Here is a 23154-nt window from a genome sequence, read left to right as displayed (position 1 = left end):
GTTCACAATTGCAGAAGCTCATGATTTGTTTTTCAGGCTTTTCTGTTAAAAGCACCCAAGGTCTGGTGGTTGACAGACAGATGGATTAGAAAGATGGGGAGAGATAATGAAGCCATCGAAGCCACCTCCCTATTTTATGGATGTGGATATCAAGGCCCAGAGAGGAAAGGAGGCTTGCCCGAAGTCACCTCGATGCTCTGGGAAGAACTGGGGCTAGAACCAAGGCCTCCTGACTCAGGATGGCTATCTTGCCTCTTCTAGCCTCTCTAAAGAATCGGTGGAGAGAATTCCCTTCAGGTGTCATTGAAATGATGGTTGGTTCTCTATGGATGAAACATTATACTGTGAAAGGAGCAAAACTGAGGAATTCAGAGAAGCAAGGGAAGAATTCAGAGAAGCAAGTTCTGCAGTGGAATAAGCAGAAGAATAATAAACATCAAGGGAAATGAGAAGATCACCCACAGGACGTAGGACTCTGAATTGCTGAATAACCAAGAAAGGGCCTGTGGAACAGAAGATGAACTATACCTCCTTTCTCTTTGCCAAGAGATGCGGGATGCTACTGGGGCACAATGTGGCATACACTGGTCAGACGAGGTCACTGTGGCGGTTGTGTTTGTTCAACTGTTTCTTTGTTGCAGGGGACAGGAGTTCAATTCCAGAGGCAAAGAGCAGATATAATCTATAAATGACCGTGATATGAAAATAAAGGATATCAATAAAATTTTAATTATAAAAAATCATGATTACTGGCTCCCAAGTGCAGTTAAATAGGGTTAGATTTTAAAAAATTTCAGGAATGCCTCTATAAACAGAGTGGTATGATCCTTCATGTTCAAAAGTGGCCAATGATGCTGCAAGAACTATGGGACAGGGTGACTGGAAAGAATGAGGTACTCCTGGGCAGTCTCCTTTCTATATGGGTTCTATGATTTACCCATCACTCCCTTTGTGAGTGGGCCACCCCGGGATGCTCATATTCTCAAGCTGCCTTGAGTCAACAAGGTTATCTGATGAATCTGACTGAGTTAGTACTGTCTGCAGCAAATCCTGTGGCCTCCCTGCTCAGCCACACCTGTATCTCCTGAGGCTGCCTCTGATATTTAAATCTTCAGAAGTTAACTCATTCCTCTATCCTGTCGCTCATGTGGCCACCGCTGGACAAAGTGACCAGTCACACAACCCAAATAAAACACAGTGGGACAACTGCCTGCCTCATTCTGGATAGATATGTATCGTACTGCAGTGGGAAAGGGCTGCTTTGGGTGGTGGGGACGTGGGGTGGAATATCAGAGGACCTGGGTTCAAATCCCAGCTCGGTAATTTGCTCTCTCTATAACTGTGGTTAGATTCTTTAGCCTCTCTGGCCTTCTGTTTCCTCAAATGTAAAAAGAGAGTGTTCAAGTGAGATGATGACTGTCTACATCTACATGGTCAGTACTTTATGGTACCCTTCTGGCTCAAAATCTACAATCCCAGGTCCAAACTCCTTATCGAGCCACTCTGAGAAGTAGTAGATGCCATTATACCCTCATTTTAGAAGCAATGGGGGCAGACTTTAAAAAATACACATGAGTGGGTGGAGGGGAGGGAGGGAAATAATGTGATTATTGTAACCAAGGAATAATGTTCTAAATTGACTAAATAAACTTATTCAAATGGAAAAAAATATGCATGCATACATATTAAAAGCATAAAAGTATATATAATACATTGATTTATATAATTGTTATATATGTCATCTATTATAACATATCAATGTAGTGATATAATTATATTATAGCAATATATTATATATGCAATTTTAAATAATTTTATAATTTAATTATGTGTATATATGTCTATATGTGTATGTGGCATATGTATATGTATGAATATATGTATATATATATATGTATATGTGTAGACACACACACATCTTTTGTTTTTACATCCCCTTTAAGGAGCAGACTTGAAACCTGTCATTAAAGAAAGGAATCTGCCACTGAAAGCTTGCATGCATTACAATGAAGAGGCTTGCTATTATCTCACTTATAAATCAAATGAAATCACATATGCAAAAAGCTTCCTAAGCTTTAAAGGACTCTAAATTAGCTGTAATTAATATGAGATCGATACTTTAGGAGAAAATAAAGTTTGAGCAGAGTTGGCACTCCCTTTTCTGTCGCTTCTCTGTCTAATCCTTGCATGACAGGGATTGCAAAGAGGAGCATGGGAAGTTTTTTTTTTCTTTTCCAAAAACTGATGGGCATTCTGTAGCCCGTGTTTTCTACCTTTTATGCTGAAGGATAATGAGGCAAGGTTGGGATTAAAACAAAACAAAACAAAACACAAAAACCCACAGTCCTTGTGCCCAGCTAATGTTCCCTTCTAATCAACAGCACATGTAGGAAGGAGGCCAAGGTAAGAATTTTTCTCCATTTCAAGAACAAATCCGCTTCTGAAGCTCCCCCTCATGCTGAGTGGTGAGAGCAGCATCTGGAAGGAAGCTGGGCCGAGGCAGTGGGGGCGTTTGAGTCCCTGGTGGAACGGCTGCCACACACGTACTCGTGCCCAGCCACATCGGCTTGACACAGTCTCTTCACACCTTCACAACACACAGTAAGTGCTAAAAAGCAATAGAGAAAAGTAGTACCAGCTGTACCCAGGCAAGGCAGAAGGAGGGGCCTTATTTACCAAAGGCTCCTAAAAAGGGGGCCTATCCAAGGAGTGGCAAGTTCCTGTTAGAGTTCTTAAGTGGGCTTCTCTCTAGCACAGGATTCTTGACCTAGAGCTGGGAGGTACCCTGGAGGTCATTTATGTGAACCGATTCATTTTATAGATGAGGAAACTGAGGCAGAAAGGCTTGTTTCTGTTGCTGAGCCCCTCCTCAAAGCCTTTCTTCCCAGCTTGGGAGGACCTGATGGCGATGAAATTTAAATCCAGGACCTTTGACTCCAAATCTAGCCTTTGTTCCACCATCCTTTCTTGCCTTTTTCTTCTCGCTGGCCTGATCAGGCAATTTTGAATAAACTGATCAATCAACAAATATTTATTAAAAACCTACTTTTTGTTGTTCAGTTCTATCACTCTTCATGATCCCATTTGGGGTTTTCTTGGCAAAGATACTGGAGTGGTTTGCCATTTCCTTCTCTAGCTCATTTGACAGATGAGGAATTGGAGGCAAACAAAGTTAAGTGACTTGCCTAGGGTCACACAGTTAGTAAGAGTTTGAGGTCTGGCATTCTATTCACTTTGCCACCTAGCTGTCTATGAGCCTCTATTATATACTGAGCATTAAGTGTAATGAGCCAGGACTTATCCAATCCCCACAATTCATCTGGGGTCTATTTTAAATGAAGAGTAAGACAGAAGCAAAAAAGGAAAAAATGATATGGCTCTAAGATTGATGAAAAAAAATTTGTTTTAATCCTTTCTGAGTATCTTATGGAAGTCTGCAACACAGCAGGAGAAAAGATATGGCTCATTTGTAGGTCTCAGAGAGAGTAGATTACTAAGCTTGAAGGGTGATGACAGGTACACCAAGTAGCATGTTTAACTCCCTGGGTTTCCTGGTCAAGAAATGATGCCTCTGGAAGGAGCATGTTGGGGCAGAGACAGAGCTGCTTTGACGTCATACCAAGTACTCAAAGACAAACTGTTACATCTATATCCTCAGGGGAAAAGGATCAGAATGGAATCAGAGTCCTGAGTCAGTCAGTTAATCAATATTTATTAAGTGCCTACTATGTGTCAGGCACTGTGCTAAGTTCTGGGGACACAGAAATAAAAAAAACAAACAAACCAGCCTTTGTTCTCTAAGAGCTCACAGTCTAATGACAGAGACAATATGCAGTCAATTATATATTTAAGCAAGATATTTTCAGGGTAAATTTAAAATAATTAAGAGATCTTGGGTTCCTATCTCAGCTGTGATGCTTATTATATGGGTGACCCTAGGTCAGAGATGGAGAACCTTTTAGAGATAGAGTGCCCAAACTGCAACCCTCACTCCATATGCAAGCTGCCCCCTAACCCCAGAAAGGGGAGGGAGGAAATGCTCCCATTGCTCAGCTAAGTAAAGGAGAAGGTCATGTGAGAAATGTCCTCAGGCGTGGTGGAGAGGGGGAAGAGGAGCAGCCTCCTCCGGCACACATGCCATAAGTTCACCAACACGACCCTAGGTAATCCTTTAGCATCTCCAGGGCTCAGTTTTCTAACCTATAAGATGCAGGGGTAGATCTGGACTGACTTTTGAGGTTCCTTCAACTATAAAGTTATGATCCTATGGAATCACTTCAAAGGTACCTTCTGGCACAGCTGGCCCTGTTCTGAACAACTTTACCCTGAGCTCCTCCATGCAGCTGTCTGGCAGGAGTGTCACTGGGGGCTGGAACAGCTCCCTGAGGAGATGAACACTTTGGCTTCATACCAACATCTCCCACTCTCCAGTCTTCTATAGTTTACTTATTTTTTTTAAACCCTTACCTTATGTCTTAGTATTGATACAGTTCCAAGGCAGAAGAGTGGCAAGGGCTAGGCAACTGGGATTAAGCGAGTTGCCCGGGGTCACACACCTGGGAAATGTCTGAGGCCACATTTGAAGCCAGATCCTCTCTACTCCAAGCCTGGCATTCTAGCCACTACCTTGCTGTCCCATATAGTTTGTATCTTAAGTCCTCTCTTCCTATCACTTTTTCCTAGGGACCACAGGCTACTTTTAAAGCAGAGTTTCTTGACCTGAGGTCTTTAAAAAACAAATATAGACATTTCAATAGAACTGATTTTTTAAATAATCCTATGTACTTTATTTTTCTTTAAAAATGTGATTTTGAGGAATCCAAAGGCTTCACCAAACCCCAAAGGGATTTGTGCCATAAAAAGATTGAGTCTCTTCTTTAGTGTAAGCACATGGGTGCAACCTCTAGGTTGGTGGGTGTTTTCTCTTGGACAGCTTTTGATGGAACACTTATTTGATGCCTTTAAAAAACCCATGACAGCCTTCACTACTTGCTGGAGAAGATGGATTTTAGCTTGACAGCTGTCTTGGCAACTACACAGAAAAGAGTGTCCACATTAACTTTTAAGCGTGGGCACTAAGATAGACAGGAGGAAGGAATGTGCCAGCCAATGCCAAAATTTGATTGGAAATAACCAATCCTGCCTGTTCTTTGCAATGCATATTTTGGGCCCTGGAGAAAGGGCCCCTAAATGTTTTCCCATACAGATAGGGCCTGATCTCTGCTTGATCATCATTGGGTCAATGCCCAGCACTAAATGAGGTGCCTTGAAGGTGAGAGGAGATGAGTGAATTCTGAAGCATTCTATAAGCAGGACAAGCTGTCAACTGACTGATGTCCTAGCTAGTTCCGGGATAGCAGGAAAATCCATCCCTCAAGGGCTGCTCACAGATGTCCCACCAGCAAAAGCCATGTGAGCGACACTCTGTCTGCTTCTCTCTGTTCTCTCTTGGTCACGGCTTTCAGCAGGGAATGTTCTGCACATGTGGGAAGTATTTTTGCCATGAGCTTCCATGACAAAGGGCTCTTAAGTTTGCCTTGGGAGAGAGGAAGCCCTTCAAGTGGGACATCCAACAAGCCCACTCTGCGTCATGGGAGCTGGCCATTGAGAATGATTTTCAGGATTCTTTCTCCACTCTCTGCTGGAAGACATGACCAACTCAGGGAAAAGAAACAAAAACAACAAAAAGCCCATAACTGACATCATGGCAAGCTCTGTGTTCTGCTGCCATCCTGCCTGGGAACCCAACCACATGTGGCATCTTCTGCCATTCCATTTGTGGTAGAAGCAGCCTGTTCAGTTAAAATTGTTCACATTCTGAGTGGGGCTGTGGAAAAGTCTAGGTCTTCTACTAGCTTCTATAAGAGAGTAAATACAAGACAGCGCTGGGCTTGGAGGCAGGGAAAACTGAGTTCAAATTGAGCCTCAGACACAGCACACATTGGAGATGCCAAGCCTCTCCTCGTGTGTGTGTGTGTGTGTGTGTGTGTGTGTGTGTGTGTGTGTGTGTGTGTGTGTGTGAGAGAGAGAGAGAGAGAGAGAGAGAGAGAGACAGAGAGAGACAGAGAGAGACAGAGACACACACACACACACACAGAGAGACAGAGAATGAGCCTGTGGGAATGATCAGTGTGGTCTCACAGCTTATATTTTGCTATATTACTAACCAGTGGAAATGCCTCAATTGTAAGCTCTGAAAGCCAGTCGTGTCTTTTGTCTTACAACGTCCTTATTTTATTTTTATATTTTATTATAATTATGTTCACAATTATAAATATAATCATATTTATATTAAGTATATAATATTCTCACACCAAGCAAAAGACACCAATGCCTTAATTGTAAACTCAAGAGAACCAATCATGTCTTGTATTGTAGTTGAGTCATTTTCAGTCACGTCTGACTCTTCATGACCCCATTTGGGGTTTTCTTGGCAAAGATACTGGAGTGGTTTGCCATTTCCTTCTCCAGCACATTAACAGATGAGGAAATTGAAGCAAACAGGGATAAGTGACTTGCACAGGGTCACACAGTTGATAAGTGACTGTGGCTGGATTTGAATTTAGGAAGATGAGTGTTCCTGACTCTAGGCCCAGGGCTCTATCCACAGCACCATCTAGCTGCCCCTTTGTATTACAATGCTCTTAATATGAGTGTTTTAAGGGGCATATATAGTATTCTCACACCTAGTGAAAGGCAGCCTGAGTGGCTTTGGAAGAGGCTATCTCTGCCAGGGTCAGGGGTTTCATCTGAAACTCAAACTGAGTGGAGGAAGCTAGGAGGAGGTGGCTGGGGCATGCCCTGGGCATCTTCCCCTTCTCCCCCACCGTCCCTGTCAGACTCTGTTGTGTCTTTGAAGCCCAGATTCCAGGTCTCCTTAATCTCTGAGATTAGGAAATCTCATCAAAAGCTCTAGAGAAGCTGGATGGTCATGGGCAAGCCATTTAACCTGTCTGAACCTCACATTCCTCATTTATAAATAATGTGAATAATAATAACCAAATCTAAGACCTGGATTCTAGTGCTGCCTATGAGATATCCTCATTCTGGGACTGTTGCTTAGCTAATGTGTAGTGCTCTGAGTTGCCTCTCAGATTATCACTTTGAAAGAGTACAAAACCCCCTCCCTCTACCCCCAAATACAATTAGCCTACACCTGAAGGATTCTCCTTTGTCATAGATCCCAACATCAAGGTTTCCCATGAAGGTATTTTTAATTCCTAGTATTTTGGTCACAGTTCTAGTTTTGCTGTCAGGAGCACAGCTTCAAAACCACATCTGATGCTTCCCACGTGTGACTGGCCAAGTCAGTTTATCCCTTTGAGCCTTAGTTTCTTCATCTGTAAAAGGGGGATAACCTCTATCTCACAGGATTATTCTAAGCCTCAAATTAATGTATGCAAGTCCTTTATAATCCCATAGAAACAGTATTTATGATTAAACATCTACTACAGTAAATGTCAGGCACTGGGGGTGTTGTTTAAAAGTTTCCAATTGTGTCTGACTCCTCATAATCCCTTTTCAGGGGGGCTTTCTTAGCAAAGATACTGATGCAGTCTCTGTTTCTTTCTTTAGCTCAGTTTTCCAAGATGGGGAAACTGAAGTCAACAGGGTTAAGTGACTTGCTCAGGATCACACACACAGCTAGTAAGTGCCTGGCTGGGTTTGAATTTGGTTTTCTTGACTCCAGGCCTTGGTGTTCTATCTATTGCACCACCTAGATGCCCTTAATGCTAGGGATGCAAAGACATAAATGCATCAGTTCTTGCCCTCAAGGAGTGTTGTTGTTGTTGCTATTATTATTATTGAAGAGTAGGAGTAGTAGTAATCTTCACTGTCATCTCAGAGCTACATTGATTCATTCTTCTTCTAAGTTAACATGTGGAGATGTGAAGCCCTGTAGCAGGGCAGAAAGGGCTTTGTAGAAGGACTGGGAGTCCCAAGAAGAGCCTCTAGCTCCAGAATGGGAACTGAACTCAATCCTGGCCTTGGTAAGACTCCCTCCTGGTCGTTGGTAAACCCCCTTTGATCAAGGGCAGCACTAGCATCTCTCTGATGTTAGTCAACTGTGGCAGCTTCCATGGCCTCTAGACAGACCCAAACTTGGTGTGGTTTTCTAGATCTGGATCAAGAATGTCAGTGGAGGGATAGCTAGGTTGCACCTTGGGTAGAGAGCTGGGCCTGGAGTCCAAAGGACCTGGCTTAAAATCTGACCTTAAGAGACTTCTCAGCTATGTGACCCTGGGCAAGTCACTCAACTCCCATTATCTAGCCCTTGTTCCTCTTCTGTCTTAGAACTGACAGAAGGGTAAAAAAAAAAGAACATTGCTGGCAAAATTTATGGAAAAGAGTGGTTTCTGTTAGTGCCTGTTAATCCCAGCAAATATATTTGCTAATTCTGGGCATTTATAAAAGCTACTGTTTATAGAGAGACTCCATGTTACCTGATTTGATCACCTTGGGCTTAGGGCACAAGTAAAGGTACACCTTTCATCCCTTTGCCTCCTTATATACAAGGTATCCTAAAAGCCTTAGTTGTTTTGTTTTGTTTTGTTTTTGGCTACATGATTGCCAGATTTAATGCAACTATTATTCTCATTTCTGCCCTGCAAAAGTAAGAAAATGTCCCATCAAAATTACACTATGAAATATAAGCACAAAGAAGCCTTAGTTTTTAACACGTCCCTCCAGTATTGTTAAGAATGGTAATTAAAACGGTCCCTTTTTCTATAATTAAATTCTGTGTAAGGTGAGCAGTATGTTATAGTGAAAAGACTGGTGAATTTGAAGTCAGAAGAGCTGGGTTCAAATCCTCAATCTGCTTTACCTGTGTGACCCTGGACAAGTCATTTAACACCAGCACCTAGCCCTTAACATTCTTCTGCCTTTAAATCAATACTTAGGTAAAAACTAAAAAAGGCCTAACTCTGCCTCTAACTTATGAAGCACTTTCTGATTGTATGCTATTAGGGAATCTCTTAATCTCTCTGGGCCTCAGTTTCCTCATCAATAAAATGAGACAGACTAGATGACTTCTAGGCCTGTTTTTAGCTTGAAATCTGAATTTGTCCTGTAATCACTGTTCTTTCACCAGCTGCTGGATACCACCTGATATCCAGGCATAGGCTCAAGCTCAACTTTGGTTTTTTAAAGTCACCATTTATTTATTTTTAACGTTCATTTAAAAAAATGTTGAGTTCCAAATTCCCTCCCTCTAGCCCCTCCCCCACTCATTAAGACATTGTGTATATATATCAATTATATGCACAGTCATGCAAACCATATTTCCATATTAGCCATGTTGCAAAAAAAAAAATCCTCCCCTCAAACAAGAAATATTAAGAAAATGAAAAAATTCTGCTTTAATTTGCATTCAGAGTTCCTCAATTCTCTTTGAAGGTGGTTAGCATTTTTCATCATTAGTCCTTGGAATCATCTTGGATCATTTTATTGATCAAAGTAGTTGTCTTTCATAGTTGATCATTGTTAGAATACCGCTATTTCTGTTCATTTTACTTTGCATCAATTCAAACAAACATTCCCGAATTTTTAGGAAAACCTCATCAATTGTGCACATTAATGTCCCATCACAATAAGATACCACAACTTGTACAGCCATTCCCCAATTAGTAGGCATTTGAAAATTTCCCATTCTTTTCTACCACAAAAATAGCAATGGCAAATATTTTTGTATAGAGGTCCTTTTCTTTTTCTTTTTTTTTTTACTTCTTTTGGAAAACATAATATCAGTTTGATTTATACCAAACATCGTCTTCCCCACTAGAGGCTCTGGACATGCCTATTTCAATTAATGGCATCATCATTCCACCAATCAACCAGTTCAAAAACTTCAGTCATCTAACTACACCAACCTCCGGGAACCAGGAGTTATGAACTTCACACTCTTCCATTCCAGTTTATATATCTCTTCTTCATCATTACCACCTAAGTCTAGACCTTTAGGCCCAGACCTTTAGCCCTGAAGGCTGGAATTTCTACAAAGGCCAACACCAGATCTCACTGGGGTCATTTTCTAAAATCTACCATCCTTTCTTTTCAATATTTTAAGTAGGATCATAGATGGAAAGCTCTGAATGGAACCTGATTCAAGGTCTATGACTCCAAGTTCAATGGTATTTACACTGCACTGAAAAGGGCTGTCTTATGAAAAAAATGAATTAGGCAGGCAGAACTTAAGGATAAAACTTAAGAGCAATGAAAGGAAGTAAAGACAAGCAGATTCCAACTGCATTTAAGGGAATATTGGTAAAAATGAAAGCTGTCCAAAAGTGTAATATGTTTTTGTAAACAAGATAGATTTTTGTACAGGAGATGGTTGGTTCCTCAGTTCCCCATTGCCAAAGAAAGGAAGTGAAGAAGCTGGAGGGAAGAGCATTGGATTTGGAGTCAAAGGACCTGAATCCAGTTCCTGACACTACTATTTACTGTATGACATTGGTCAAGTCACTAACTTCTGTTGGTCTCGGTCTTGTGAATTTTTTTTTTTTTGGTTTATCAAACAAAGGGATTTGATTAGAAAATGCTTGAGCTCCTTTCCTATTCTATGATCCTACAGTACCTCTTGTTTTGGTATGGGTGATCTCAGTGGCTATTAGGGCTTCTTCAGGCATTAAAAGCTGTGGCTCCACATTACTACTCTGCATTGATCTGGTGAGGCGGCTGAGGGGCACGTGAGACTTTTCTTTTCTAGTTCTGACTACAATCACTTCTCAATGTCATCACTGGGCATGGATGATTTCATTGAAGAAGTTTTTATACATAACTCTCAGGATCTTTCATAGTGGATCCACTCTCTTGACCAGAAATAAAAAGCACATGGGCTTTTGTGGCTACTATTTTTCTTACCACAGACCTTTTATTAAAAGTTCACTTCAAGATCTGTAGCTTTGCCCCACATGGCTGGGGTAGTTTCCAGTAAAGTGGGACGTTATTACATTTCAGGCCTAACAAAACCTTGGGGAAAGAAAATATTGATCATAGAAATTAACATGCTATCTCAAAAGGGAATATCTTTCTGCTCTGGCCACAATAAGCTGCCTAATTATGCTAGGATCATATCACGCATTCCTCCTAAAAAGTAAACCCATAGTTAGGAATCAGAAAACAAGAAGTTGGCTGCAAGGAATGCCTTCATTCAAAGAAACAAAACCAGACAACAATCCTTTTCCCCCCACCCCATTCAGCCATTTCTAATGCCAGTCAAGGTATTAGAAAAGACTATAACAAGATTCCCACATCTACTTTTCAAGGCTCTCAGAAATCGCTTTCTCCTGGGCCAATAGAGGCCAAGGCAGGGTGAGCTGAAAAGCATCCCTGTATCACACCAAGGGAAATGGGAATGGTGAGAATGACCTCATGTGCTGCTGAGGAGAGGAAGCGGGGCTAATAGCAGGATTGAGTCCTCAAAAAAAACCGAAGGCGGCCTCCTGTCCGTCCGCCTGTCCGCCCGCCTGCACACATGCAGGCCTTCTTTCCTCACTAGCTTGCACAGGGAGCCTGGGTAAACACCATATGCTTCACTAATCTAATTACAAAGAAGAAAGCCCAAAAGTTACTTTTTCAGGCTTCAGATAAATATTAAAATAAAGTAGTGAGATATTTTTGTATTGCTTTGTCCGCCCCCAAATGTCTAATAAAATACACCAGGCCCCATCCTTGTTCACCAGCTTCCCTCTGCAGCACAAAGGCTTTCACCACACTGGGCTCTGGAAACACAGTCAAGATTTCTTGGCCAGAGAAAAAGGGGGACAATAAGTTTTAAAAGGGGAAGGCCCTAAGAGGTCCTAGTCCAATCCCTATGTTTTACAGATGAGGAACTGAGGCCAGAGAATCAGAATGAACTGCCCAAGCTCACATGGGAGCAGAGCTGGGATTCAAATTAAGGTCCCTTGATTCCAAATGCAGCCCCCATTTCTACCATAGCTTTGGTCCTGTTAGAATATAATGCTGCATTTTACAGGCTGCTGCTTGGTTTCCCTTTGGCCTCCTGTAACCATTTATTTATTTGGAGGACATTTAACTTAAAAAAACAAAAAACACTAGCCAACCTTGTACCACTCTCCACCCACAAACCCTGCCTTCTAACCTCAAACCCACAAAGCAATATTGCCTCCCGGGAAAATTACTAGCCTGGAAGGCAGAAACCCTGGTCTCTGGGCTGGCTCTGCCACCAGCTAGCTATGTGCTTTTGGGAAGTGGGGAATCGACTCATCTCTGTGATTCAATTTCTTCCTGAGAGGAAAAATGGTGATAGTAACACCAGCCTCTCAAGCTTATAAGATTGCTGAGAGAATTAAGTCCACCTCACAATAATATAGGAAGATGAGTTCTAAATGACTAAAATCACTTACACTCCAATCAGTGTAATAATCAATTTTGATGCAAGAGGACCAAGGGGCTAAACATACTTTTCCCTTCTAGGTAGGTCAAGTTAGGTCTAGCTAGGACATGGTCAAAGCCAGCCCAGCCAAGGTGTGTGTTTGTTTTATTCAACTATATTTTTGTTACAAGGAGGGTTTTTTGGATGGGGGATATCTTTAGAAAGTTAACAGCGATTTTTTAACAAGAAAACATTTAAAAAATTTATAATGTCAAGGCATCTTGGCCATCTAAGATAAATGGTATGAAAAAAAAGCACTCTAAGATCACTGGATTTAGAATCAAGAAGACTTAGATTCAGGGCCAAATTATTAGACAAAGGACTGCCCAATACTTCTCTGAGCCTCAGTTTCCCCATCTTTAAGAGAATTCTTGTATTGCTTATATCAGTGGTGTCAAACTCAAATAGAATCAGAGCCATTCAACCATACATAAGGATCCTTTCTGGCTGCATATTGACTTAGAAAACCACATAGAAACTATATTCATTTTCTATTGAGTTTTTAGTTTCTTAAATACTTCCCAATTACTTTTCAATGGGGACTTTTTTGACAACTCTGGCTTATATCACTAGACTGTGTTTTAAACCCAAAAGCATTATAAAGAGATGTAAGTTTCAAGTTTTGCTTTTCATTTGTTTTTATATCAAGGAAGAAAGAGAAAGATGCTCACCATGATTTGGCACTGTCATAGAAGACAGATCCAGGGCAGAGACCAAGCGGTAGAGGGACTCCATAGAGACGGTTAGGTCCTTCAGATAATCCTGGTAGTGGATGACATTATGTTCATTGCATCAAATTATTCAACTCATTATCCACGTAGGAAAAATGAAGTAACTGAAGAATGTCTTTTGTCCAGACTCTCATAAGGCATTTCATAGGCAGTTTGGGTTGGAAAAATCAGAGGTCGCCCTTCAGAACATTTATCTTGTACAGACACTGCAACTGGACAATGAGCTGAACCGAGGATCGAACAGGAAGAAGAGAACATGTTGGATTGCCTTTGGGAAACTAAAAATTCTCCCAATGAATGAACCAGAGTTTCTCCTTCAAAGAAAGGCCCATCTTTTTCACACCAATGCGCTTCCAGTTTTATGTTATTGTTATGGATTAGTGGGAAGAGTGTTCATTGCCACCAGAGTAAAAAACTTGGGTTCAAATCCAACTTTTGGTACTTATTACCTGTATAACCTTTGGCAAATCACTTAACCCCTTGGACCTCTGGAAAATGGGGGAGGGGGGGGCACTAGGAGTTGGCCTCTGAGGCCTCCTATTTTTAAATCCCACCTCCCCTTCCACAAACCTACAGCACCAATATCTTCCATCTCCTCCCGTCCTTCTAGTCTTACATCTAAGAAGGCACTTACAAAATTTTAGTGTATTGGAATGGAATTATAAGGCAGGGTCCCTAGTCCTCAAGTCAGGGCTCACCACCTGGATGGGGAGATGAGAATAAGAAACAGGAAACAATTGGATCAATACTCTGATGGGTGAAGCTTACACAGCTCACCTATTTTACTCTCTTCTATGCCCTCCCTCAGGCATTTCATTCAGTCTGTTGGCCATTTTCCTCTAGTTCTAGACAATGAATGAATGCCAATGATGCAGGTAGGCCTTCCAATAGCCCCTGTATTTTCTTCAGTCATGCATTTCTCTGATGTTATCCAATAATATCAGATTAATGCAATATAGAAAATATCGAGTGCAAAGTAGAGTGAAATGCACCCAGGACTGTGCTGACACAAGAAAAGGAGAGGTGAAAAATGTCTGGAGAACAGTCGTAATATTAGTAGTAATGATGGTCATAGTAACTATTTTATACAGTGCTTTGAGTTTTACTGAGCCCTTTACATATATCTTCTCATTAGAGAATAATCCTGTGAGATAGGTGCTATTATTATCCCCATTTGAAGATAAGGAAATTTGTGACTGGAAAAAGGTTAAGTGACTTGCTCAAGGCTATACAGCTAATGTCTAAGGTACAACTGGAATCAGGAAATATAACTGGAACTCAGGACTTCCTGAATCCAATCATCTAGGGGCTGACTTAGTTACCTAGTAATTATCTTTTGGAATCTTGACCATAAAAACCAAGAGACCAGCCTTGTGTAAACAAACTGACAGAGACATCCTAAATTAAGAGTGTAGCAAACTTTTGAAAACACTCCATAAGAAGCTTTTCTGATAACATGCACAACACAGTCCCTGGTTTTGTTCATTTACTGCTACCCAGGAAGGGCCTCCTACACGGAGGGGTGCTTATTCCAGAATTCTAGTAAGAAAAGCAACATCCTAAAATGAAAAATGAAAAACCAAAAACAAACCACTCAGCTTCTACCAACCAACCTTCTTGTCCCAGAATAGACCTCAGAAGAGTCAACTTCTGCATGCTCCACTCCATCCTGTGTGCCCTACTAACCAAAGGTTTCTCAAACATTGCTTTGATCATGTCACTCTCCTGCTCAGACCTTCACTGGCTGTTCACCTGCCTTCAGGATCAAGTCCAAATGCTTGATCCCAGCACCCCAAGGCCCAAACTATCTCCCTACCTTTTCCTCTCACCGTGTCTCCTTTTAAGAACTTTCTGTTCCAGGCAAACTGGTCTCTTTCAATATTCCACAAACATATTTTGTGCTTTCCTGCCACAGACCTGGATCTAATCCTGTCTCTCTCCAGACAGCTCCATTCCAAAGCCTCTCCCTTCTTCAACTGGCCATGGTAAGTGGAAGCCACACAATTCCTTAAGCAATGTCTTCACACATTCATCAACCACTCAGTCAATCAACCAGAGTATCTCTGGATAGAGGAAATGGGAAGATAAGAAGAATAAACAGGACAGAGTCCTTGCACCAAATATTTGTCAGAATGGTACAAATTTAAAAGATGGAAGAATGCACTCTTAGATGTTAATCCAACGTTTTACAAAGGACGGAACTGAGGGATTAGGTCACCAACCCAGGGATATGCCAAGAGTCGGATGACAGGTCAGAAGTGATCCAAAGACAAAAAGTATAAGACTAGCCCAGCGGGTGGGGGTAGGGGGAGGTCCCTTAGCTTTAGTGGTCTGTGGATAGTCAGATATGGACAGAAACATTCCCTGTAGTGCTGTGGACTGCCCAGAAAGGAAATGAATGTCTCCTGTGCTCCCAAATTCCCTCCCAACCTAACTTAGTGAGGAAGGGGAAGGTTGTCTGTAGGGGAAGGTACAGAAATTTGGGGAGGGGATGGGTACAAAAATTAAGCAACGGGAAGAAAACAGTCTCTTCTAACTTCTTAACCCAGATGATTTGGCAACCTATGCTTTTCCCATAACTGAACACTTCTACCTTGGTGCCTTTGTTTACATCATTCCCCATTCCTTAAAGAATATCCCCTAGACTCACTCCATCCCCTAAGTGCAGAAACTCTACCTAGCTACATATTCTATGTAGTGTTAAGTGCTATTTATCTTATCTCCCAACTAGATTATGAGTCCCCTGGGGGTAAGGTCTCTCATTCATCTGTTTTTACACTTTCCACCCAACTAGGTCTCTATATAATAATTACTGGATTCAGCAAACATTACCCATTTTGAGGGGAGACTACTTAAACCATAGACCACCAAACAATTTCCCTGCTCCTTGAAACAATCACCAAACCAAGCACTCTTGCTTCCCCCCTCCTAGACAGATTTCATAAGATCAGATGATGGTGGGGCTATTCTTGGCTAAGAAGACTTGAAGCTCACTCCCAGGGGGGCACATAATGTTATTCATTGTTGGACTCAAAGATAGAAGAGAGTAGTCGTTAGAGCTGGAGGCAACCCAGGCCTGCCATCACCACCATATCCTGGACATTATCTGAAGTGTCATGACCCAAAATGCTATTTGGGGAAACGTGTGGTTATCTGAAGTGATAATGTATTTTGGGGACAGGAGAAAGAACATGCTTTGCTCCGGAAGCCCTGTCTCACTCAGAGAGAAATAAAACTCTGGGTTTTAGACAATACAACAGGAAATCCATGTTTAAACTGAAAGGCACCTAAGGAGAAAAACATCAACAACCAAATTCTCCCAAACAAAATCAGATGCTTTATAAGGGAGGCTGCCATTCTTGCTGGAAGCTAGCATAGTGGATAGAGTGCTGGACTCAGGAGTTAGGAAGGCCTGGATACAAATCCCACTTCTGACCCTTACTAGTTGTGTGATCCCAGATGAATCACTTGGCTTCTCCTTGCCTCTGTTTCCCCAACTGTAAAATGGGGACAAAAATGTCTGAAGCCTCTTATCGTGTGTGTGTGTGTGTGTGTGTGTGTGTGTGTGTGTGTGTGTGTGTGTGAATGAGAGAGAGAGAGTGTGAGAGAGAGAAAATTGGAACCACAATCATTTCAGGGAAATCTGGATGTACTAATCCCCCAACCACCTGATGGCTTAATGGTGCAAAGTCCCAAACCAACACTGAAGGAAAAATAAAATATAACTACTGGTGGAAACAGTAAGGGAGATGGTCCCATACACTACTGTATTAGATTAAGAGATGTTTGCATTTTTATCTAAATGAACTTAAACAATTATAGAAGTATTTGGGCACCTTCCCCTTGTCTCCTGCCCTTTAACAGAGAATGTTTTCTCATTCCAATAATAAATCCTGCCAACAAGTCCTTCCCCACCCCACCCCCCTTATCTACTCCTTCCTCACCTTTGAAATGCTTGACTTACCCTACGCTGCTACAAAATGCTGCTGAAGGGCTGTTTTCTCTAAGAGAACTGAAAAGTTTTAAAAATCAAATTGATACCTAGGAGGCTGAAGCTGCTTTTGGTCGTCCTTGGTATGCTAACAAATGGCTTTCAGTCTGGCCTTCTATCTTTGACCTGCAATCATGGGATCCCTGCTGGCTGGTATGCCTCTCCTAAGGAATCCTATTTGTCTTGGTGGAGAGAATTCCCAACATGTACAATGGGTTTTGCAAACTTTTAAATGTTACAGAAATGTCAGTTATTATTATTGTCATCACTGAATGTAAAAATGTAACTTTTCTCTGAGGACACAGAAAATCTGGGTTCAAGTTGTAGCTTCTCCTTTTGCTAGCTGCACCATTCAAAAGATTATAATTCTGGAGCTGGAAGGGGCTTCAGGAGCCATCCAGATCAACTCCTTCATTTTACAGATTAGGAAGCTGAGGCCCAGAAAGGTTAAGTGATTTGCCAAAGATCACAAAGGAAATGAAGCATCAGAGGTGAGGTTTGAGCCCAGATCCTTTGATTCCAATGTTCTTTTTACTGGTCTACACTGTCACTCTTGGGCAAGGTACTTCCCCCTCTGCTGCCTTATAGTTTGGGTGAATCTGTTTGCAGGGTCCCCCTCTCTGTGACTGTGAAGTTCTATATCTCTAATATCTCTAGCAATGCTAGAGACCTCAGCCTAGATCCTCTGCCACTCTGGAAAGTGAAAAGTTGGGAAGCCTCATTTTCATGAGTTCAAATCTGGCCTCAGACACTTAACTGTGTGATCCCAGGCAAGTCCCCTAACCCTGTTGGCCTCAGTTTCCTCATCTGTTAAATGAGCTGGAGAAGGAAATGGCAAACCATCCCAATGCTTTTGCCAAGAAAACCCACAGAGGGTCATGGACAATCTGGACTGAACCGACTGGACAAGGGCTGACTGGTTAACAGTCTGGCCCTGCCCTAAATGTGGTAATGCCTTTTAGCACTTTAGTTTACAAACTTTCAAAACCACAAAGTGATTTTACTGCAGCAGCTCTGTTTCAAGACTGGGTTGCACAACTCAAGTCAGCAGAAATTTAGGCCTCCATTCCAATCCATCCCCCTGCCACTGCAGAGCTCTGTGACCTCAGACAAGAGAAGGGCTGCTTAAAGACCACAGCCCAAGGGAGCCATTACTGTCTCCATTTTTCAGATGGGAACACAAGATAGGGGAAGTATCTTGTCTATGGTCACAAAGCCAGCCATTAGAGATGCAAATACCCGTTCTTGACCCGTTCCCAGAGAGCCAGCCACATGTCTGGTTCCTCCTCACGGGGATTCCCACCCTATCGTCTGCTCTTCTAACCTTCATCTATCCCAAATGGGCCATGGAACTTGTTCTAGGGGGAGCAAAGGCAGGAGCCCCAAGGCTTCTCCCAACGAGCTGCAGGGAGAGCGTTTTAGTCAGTGAACTAGACCCACCACACTGGCAAACTGAACAAACACCCTACTCAGAACAGGGCTAAAAGGATCGGCTGAGAGGGAGGGGGTCCTTCAAGTCACCCCCCCTTCACATCCCCACTTTTAAAAGGGGCAACAAGCTAGAAGAACCCTGGCTTCCTCTCCCTCCTCCTCTAAGTAAACTAAGGAAATTAACAGCCAGAAGCTAAAAATGCCCCCCCCCCCCAGCGGGGGGCATTGGGTCCCGTTGGCTTGGCCGTCCACCGGCCTGGTATAAAATATTTAAAGCTGCGACGCCACATTTTCCATAAAAGCCTATCCAAAGGGTAACCACCTCACCGTTTCGGAAGCCCGCTGGTTCTCCAGTCATCGTAAAGATTTCACATCCTGCTCATCCCCCTCTGTTATTTACATTGAATATTTAGGTTGGGTGCTTGGGTGGGAGGGAGTAATTAGTTTTGCTTGTAAACCGTTCATCACAGTTGTAATACTGACCGCGGCGCGGAGCCTATCGGGGCTTAATAGATTTCAGGGCATTATCCTTCGGGTAGCGGGGCTGGGGGGCTGGGAGCTGGAAATCAATAAATGGTGACTTCGCCTCCGCACAGCCCCATATGGAAGTAATCAAGCGCAAGGGTGGCAGCTGGGGCCAATAGCAGTCACCTGCAGCTGAGGGACGTGGGGGTTTCGGATGGGTTTTTAATGCTAATTTCCTGCCGAAACAATGAGCTAGAAAGCGCAGAGCAACAGACGAGGCCGGATGAATGGAGACCAAGGCGAACAATAGCTGCACCTGGTGCTAGGAGCAGGGGAACAGAGCCGGCACGCGCCAACAGCCCAGGGCACATCTGTTACCCTCGGCCGGCCCAGCCCCCAGCCCCCGCCTGGTAAGTAATCCCGAGACCGCGAAACATTAACAGCTTGCCGCTCAGCAACAGGTTTCAGTGTTGTTGTTATTGTTGTGGCCCCGGCCTACCCACCCCCTCCTTCCCGCTCTCGCCCCTCCCCCCAATTCCAAATTCGAAGCCGCAGCGAACCTTCTCGCGGGATCCGCTCCCAATCCTCAGCCAGAGAGGCGAGAACGAGTGACTGCTTGGGGAAGGCGCAAGGAAAAGTCGGAACCCGGTTCGAATTCCGCTCGGCCACCTCTACAGATTAATGATTGATTGAGTCCTCCAGGGAATCTTGGGAGACTCTACACCTCTCGTAGGGATAGAGTGGGTTGGGAATTTGATGACCTGGATTCGAATCCTGCCTCTGACACTTGGTAGCTGTGCCAACTGGGGCGACCGACTCCCTTCGCAAATAAAAAGGGTGAATGGAGGTGGTGTCGGGCCGTGGAGCCAGAGTGGATTTAAGAGTTGGCTCTGAGTAGTTAGGATCTTGTGCAATCTTGGGCAAATCTCTTGTAACCTCTGTGGGTCTCAGGGGGCTCCTCCTTTGTAACATGAGGGAGGGTCAAATTAGTTGTCTTCTAAAGTCCCTTCCAGCTCCAAATTCAAATTCCTTGACTTCTAAGGTCCCTCCGGGGGCTCAATCTACCCTCTCTTTTACAGAAACTGAGGCCCATGTACTAAGTGGAGGAACCAAGGCTTAATATCCAGCCCCTCTGATTACCAATCTTGGGCTCCAGCCCCCAACTGGTGCCTGTTATGATCACAGATTTTAGATTTGGAAGAGAATTTAAGAAATCGTCTAGTCTGGGCAGCTACCTGACTCAGGGGATAGAAAGCCAGGCAGGAGGTCCTGGGTTCCAATATGACCTCAGATACTTCCTAGCTGTGTGACCCTGGGCAAGCCACTTAACCCCCATTGTCTAGCCTTTACCTCTCTTGTGCCTTGGAACCAATACACAGTATTGATTCTAAGTTAGAAGGTAAGGGTTTAAAAAAAAATTATCTAGTTTGATCTCTTAATTTTACAGATGAGGAAACTGAGTCACAAAATGCTATATCACACAAGGTGGTAAGTGGAAGATGAAGATTTGAACCCAGATTTCTCCTTTAGCTCCAAATCCAGAATGCCTTTGGACCTATGATCCCTCCCACTACATACATCAGATTTAAAAGGTATAAATTACATCTTGTTTTTCCCCTGAAGTCTTTTGGCCACTCCTTTGCTGCTTAAGGGAGAACTGGTCATGTCAAGGAAAAGGCCATAATTATTGCAACAAAAAATACAAATGGATGATGTACAGACATGTTTGGAGCCCTGGCTCTGCTCCCTGCCCCCATCCCCCAACTGTGGCTGAGTGTGTCCAGATTCTGTGCCGACACAGAACCCATGCCCTGCCCATCATCTCCCAACTGCTTCAGAATGAAAGGAGACAGGAATGCAACTGGCCCAGACCCCAGACAATAGACAAAGCCCTGCCTTTGCTGGGCGGAACAAAGGGAGTTCACTCTGGCGCCCTTTTTCAAAGTCATCCTGGGTGCGCTTTTCAAGTTTGCATGCACACAGCCTGCATCCCTGGCGGGCTGTCAGTCAGAAGTGCCAGTCCACAGAAGCCTGCCTTGAACACTGGACGTTGGAAGATCCAAAACTATCACAAAAGAGTGCTTTTGGGGACGCCACAACCTAACCTTTAGTTCCCATTATCAGTGACTTTTACTTAAAAAACACTCAAAATAAATCTTCCAATCCTCTCAAATTCAAGACCTTTTAATCCCATTCAAAAGAATTTTAAGATTAAGGATGTTGTTATAACCATGGACATTCCTACTTTAAAAACATGAGAAAACTAAACAGTGCCCTTGTGGCCACCCCCCCCCCCCCCAACATCAGGAAAGACAGTGACACTTAGAGGAAAGAGGACACAACTGGGAGGGATTCAGGGTTTTCTAGGCCCATCTCTGCCTAGGCTGGCTGTATTTCCTCCCCTTTCTCATCCTCTGATTCTTCATCCATACAAGAAAGTGCTGTGCTGGGACAGATAATCTCGATTCCTATCAGCTTGATGACATATTAGGCTGATCTATGCACAGGGCACAAAAAAAGGCCCCATTTACTATAGCATATCCAGACCTGTAAGTATCTCTTTCCCTGAACATGTGGTTCTAAGGGCTCTCAATGAATCAGACCGAGTCTTTTAAAACCCAATTCTAATCCTCCAGAGCTGTACACATATAACCTTATAAAAAACCTATTTAACTAAACTTCCCAAATATTACTTTCTGGTGCTCTCAAAAATACAGATTTACCTTTACCTGATTTGTTGGTGGTACGTTATTCAAGCATTATACTCAGTTTATCCAATAATGATAATAGATTTTCCAGTATTATTGGAATATATACTATATCCAACTGACATCCAATAATATTATAACATTCTTTGAAACCATAAAGCCTTATATAAATGTCAGCTCTGACTATTAGTAATAATACGGTGATTGTTAGTAATAACTGGCATTTATAGAAGGCTTTAAAGAACTTTATATGTTATCTCACTTGATCTTCACAACAACTCTGTGAAGTAGATGCTATCTCCATTTTAGAGATGAGGAAACTGAGGCTGAGAGAGGGAGGTAAAATGATTTGTTCAGAGTCACATGGCTAAATAAATGCTTGAGGCAGGATTCCAGCTCAGGATTTCCTGACTCCCAAGTCCACCCACTCTCCACTGTATCCTTTACTGCCCTAAGGTCGTTTCTTCTATTCTCTGAATCTCCATTTTCTCCATCTGTAGAAAGTATGGATTGGAAGAGATGCTGCCTTTCTTCTGTCTCTTCCTCTCTCTCTCTCCCTTCTCCCTCCCACTCCCTCTCTCTCCTCCCTTCTCCCTCTCTCATCTCCTTCCCTCTCTCTCCTCTCCCCTCCCTTCTTCTCCCTCTCTCTCTCTCCTCCCTTCTTCTCCCTCCCTCCTTCTCCCCCCCCCCAACCTTTATCTTTTGTCTTAGAATCTATATTGAGTATCAGTTCTGATTTTCCACTGCAAGAATAGCAGCGAGGACTAGGCAATTGGGGTCAAGTGACTTGCCCAGGGTCACATATCCAGGAAGTGTCTGAGGCCAGAGTTGAACCCTGTGTCTCCAGGCTTAGCTTTCCATCCACAGAGCCACCTAGCTGCCCCAAAGAGATGCCTTGTAAGGTATATCTCCCAGCAATGACATTCAAGTATTTTCTATGGTTCCTTCCAGCTATGGCATTTCATGAATGTATGGCCAGGACCATCCTTTATTAATACTGTATCTGTAGAATTATATAGTTCCATTGCTCAAAAAAGAGAATTAAAATCCTTCACTTAGGACATCTCCTGGTTATCAATCCCTGATTATTTCTTCTATTCTTTGGTGGTTTTATCAGGGCTCATAGGATTCAGGATAGAAAAGAAGCACATTTGAAGGGTTTCCACTTCACAGATTTGTTTTTATGGTGCCTACCAGGTCACTAGATTCAAGTTCCAGTCCCTTCACAGTCAAAGCACTGGCAGGCTGGGCCACTTCTTAGCTTTCCCTCTTGCGTCTTCGTGTCTATTTCCCAGCTCCTTGTCTTTGCTCAGGGAGTCCCTCTCCCAAGAATGCCCTTCTCCATCACTGAACCTGAAAATCCCACCTTTCCTTCATGATCTTGTTCTGACCACCCTGCCTGCCCTTCCCCCAACCCTAGCTAGAAAC

General features: G+C 43.0%; 1 protein-coding gene across 18 annotated transcripts in view; it reads right to left on the bottom strand.

Moving 5' to 3' along the window:
- The window catches only part of CBFA2T2 (CBFA2/RUNX1 partner transcriptional co-repressor 2), a 155458-nt gene that overhangs the window by 66770 nt on the left and 65534 nt on the right, over window positions 1–23154 (bottom strand). For 7 of the 18 annotated variants that reach the window (XM_016426772.2, XM_007474197.3, XM_016426773.2 and 4 more), the window contains one exon: window positions 13072–13162. The exons of 8 other annotated variants lie outside the window; for them this stretch is intronic. In XM_016426772.2, coding sequence (XP_016282258.1) covers window positions 13072–13135 — 64 coding nt within the window. In that variant the 5' untranslated portion in view covers window positions 13136–13162. Of the gene's footprint in view, window positions 1–528; window positions 683–13071; window positions 13163–18880; window positions 19315–19334; window positions 19483–23154 lie in introns of those variants that run through there. 3 more of the 18 variants (XM_056811755.1, XM_056811757.1, XM_007474202.3) reach the window with 3 other exon arrangements.

Source organism: Monodelphis domestica, chromosome 1, assembly GCF_027887165.1.
Source record: "Monodelphis domestica isolate mMonDom1 chromosome 1, mMonDom1.pri, whole genome shotgun sequence".
Taxonomy (NCBI): domain Eukaryota; kingdom Metazoa; phylum Chordata; class Mammalia; order Didelphimorphia; family Didelphidae; genus Monodelphis; species Monodelphis domestica.
Note: the sequence above shows the minus strand (reverse complement) of the source record. Positions and strands in the feature narration are given on the sequence as shown.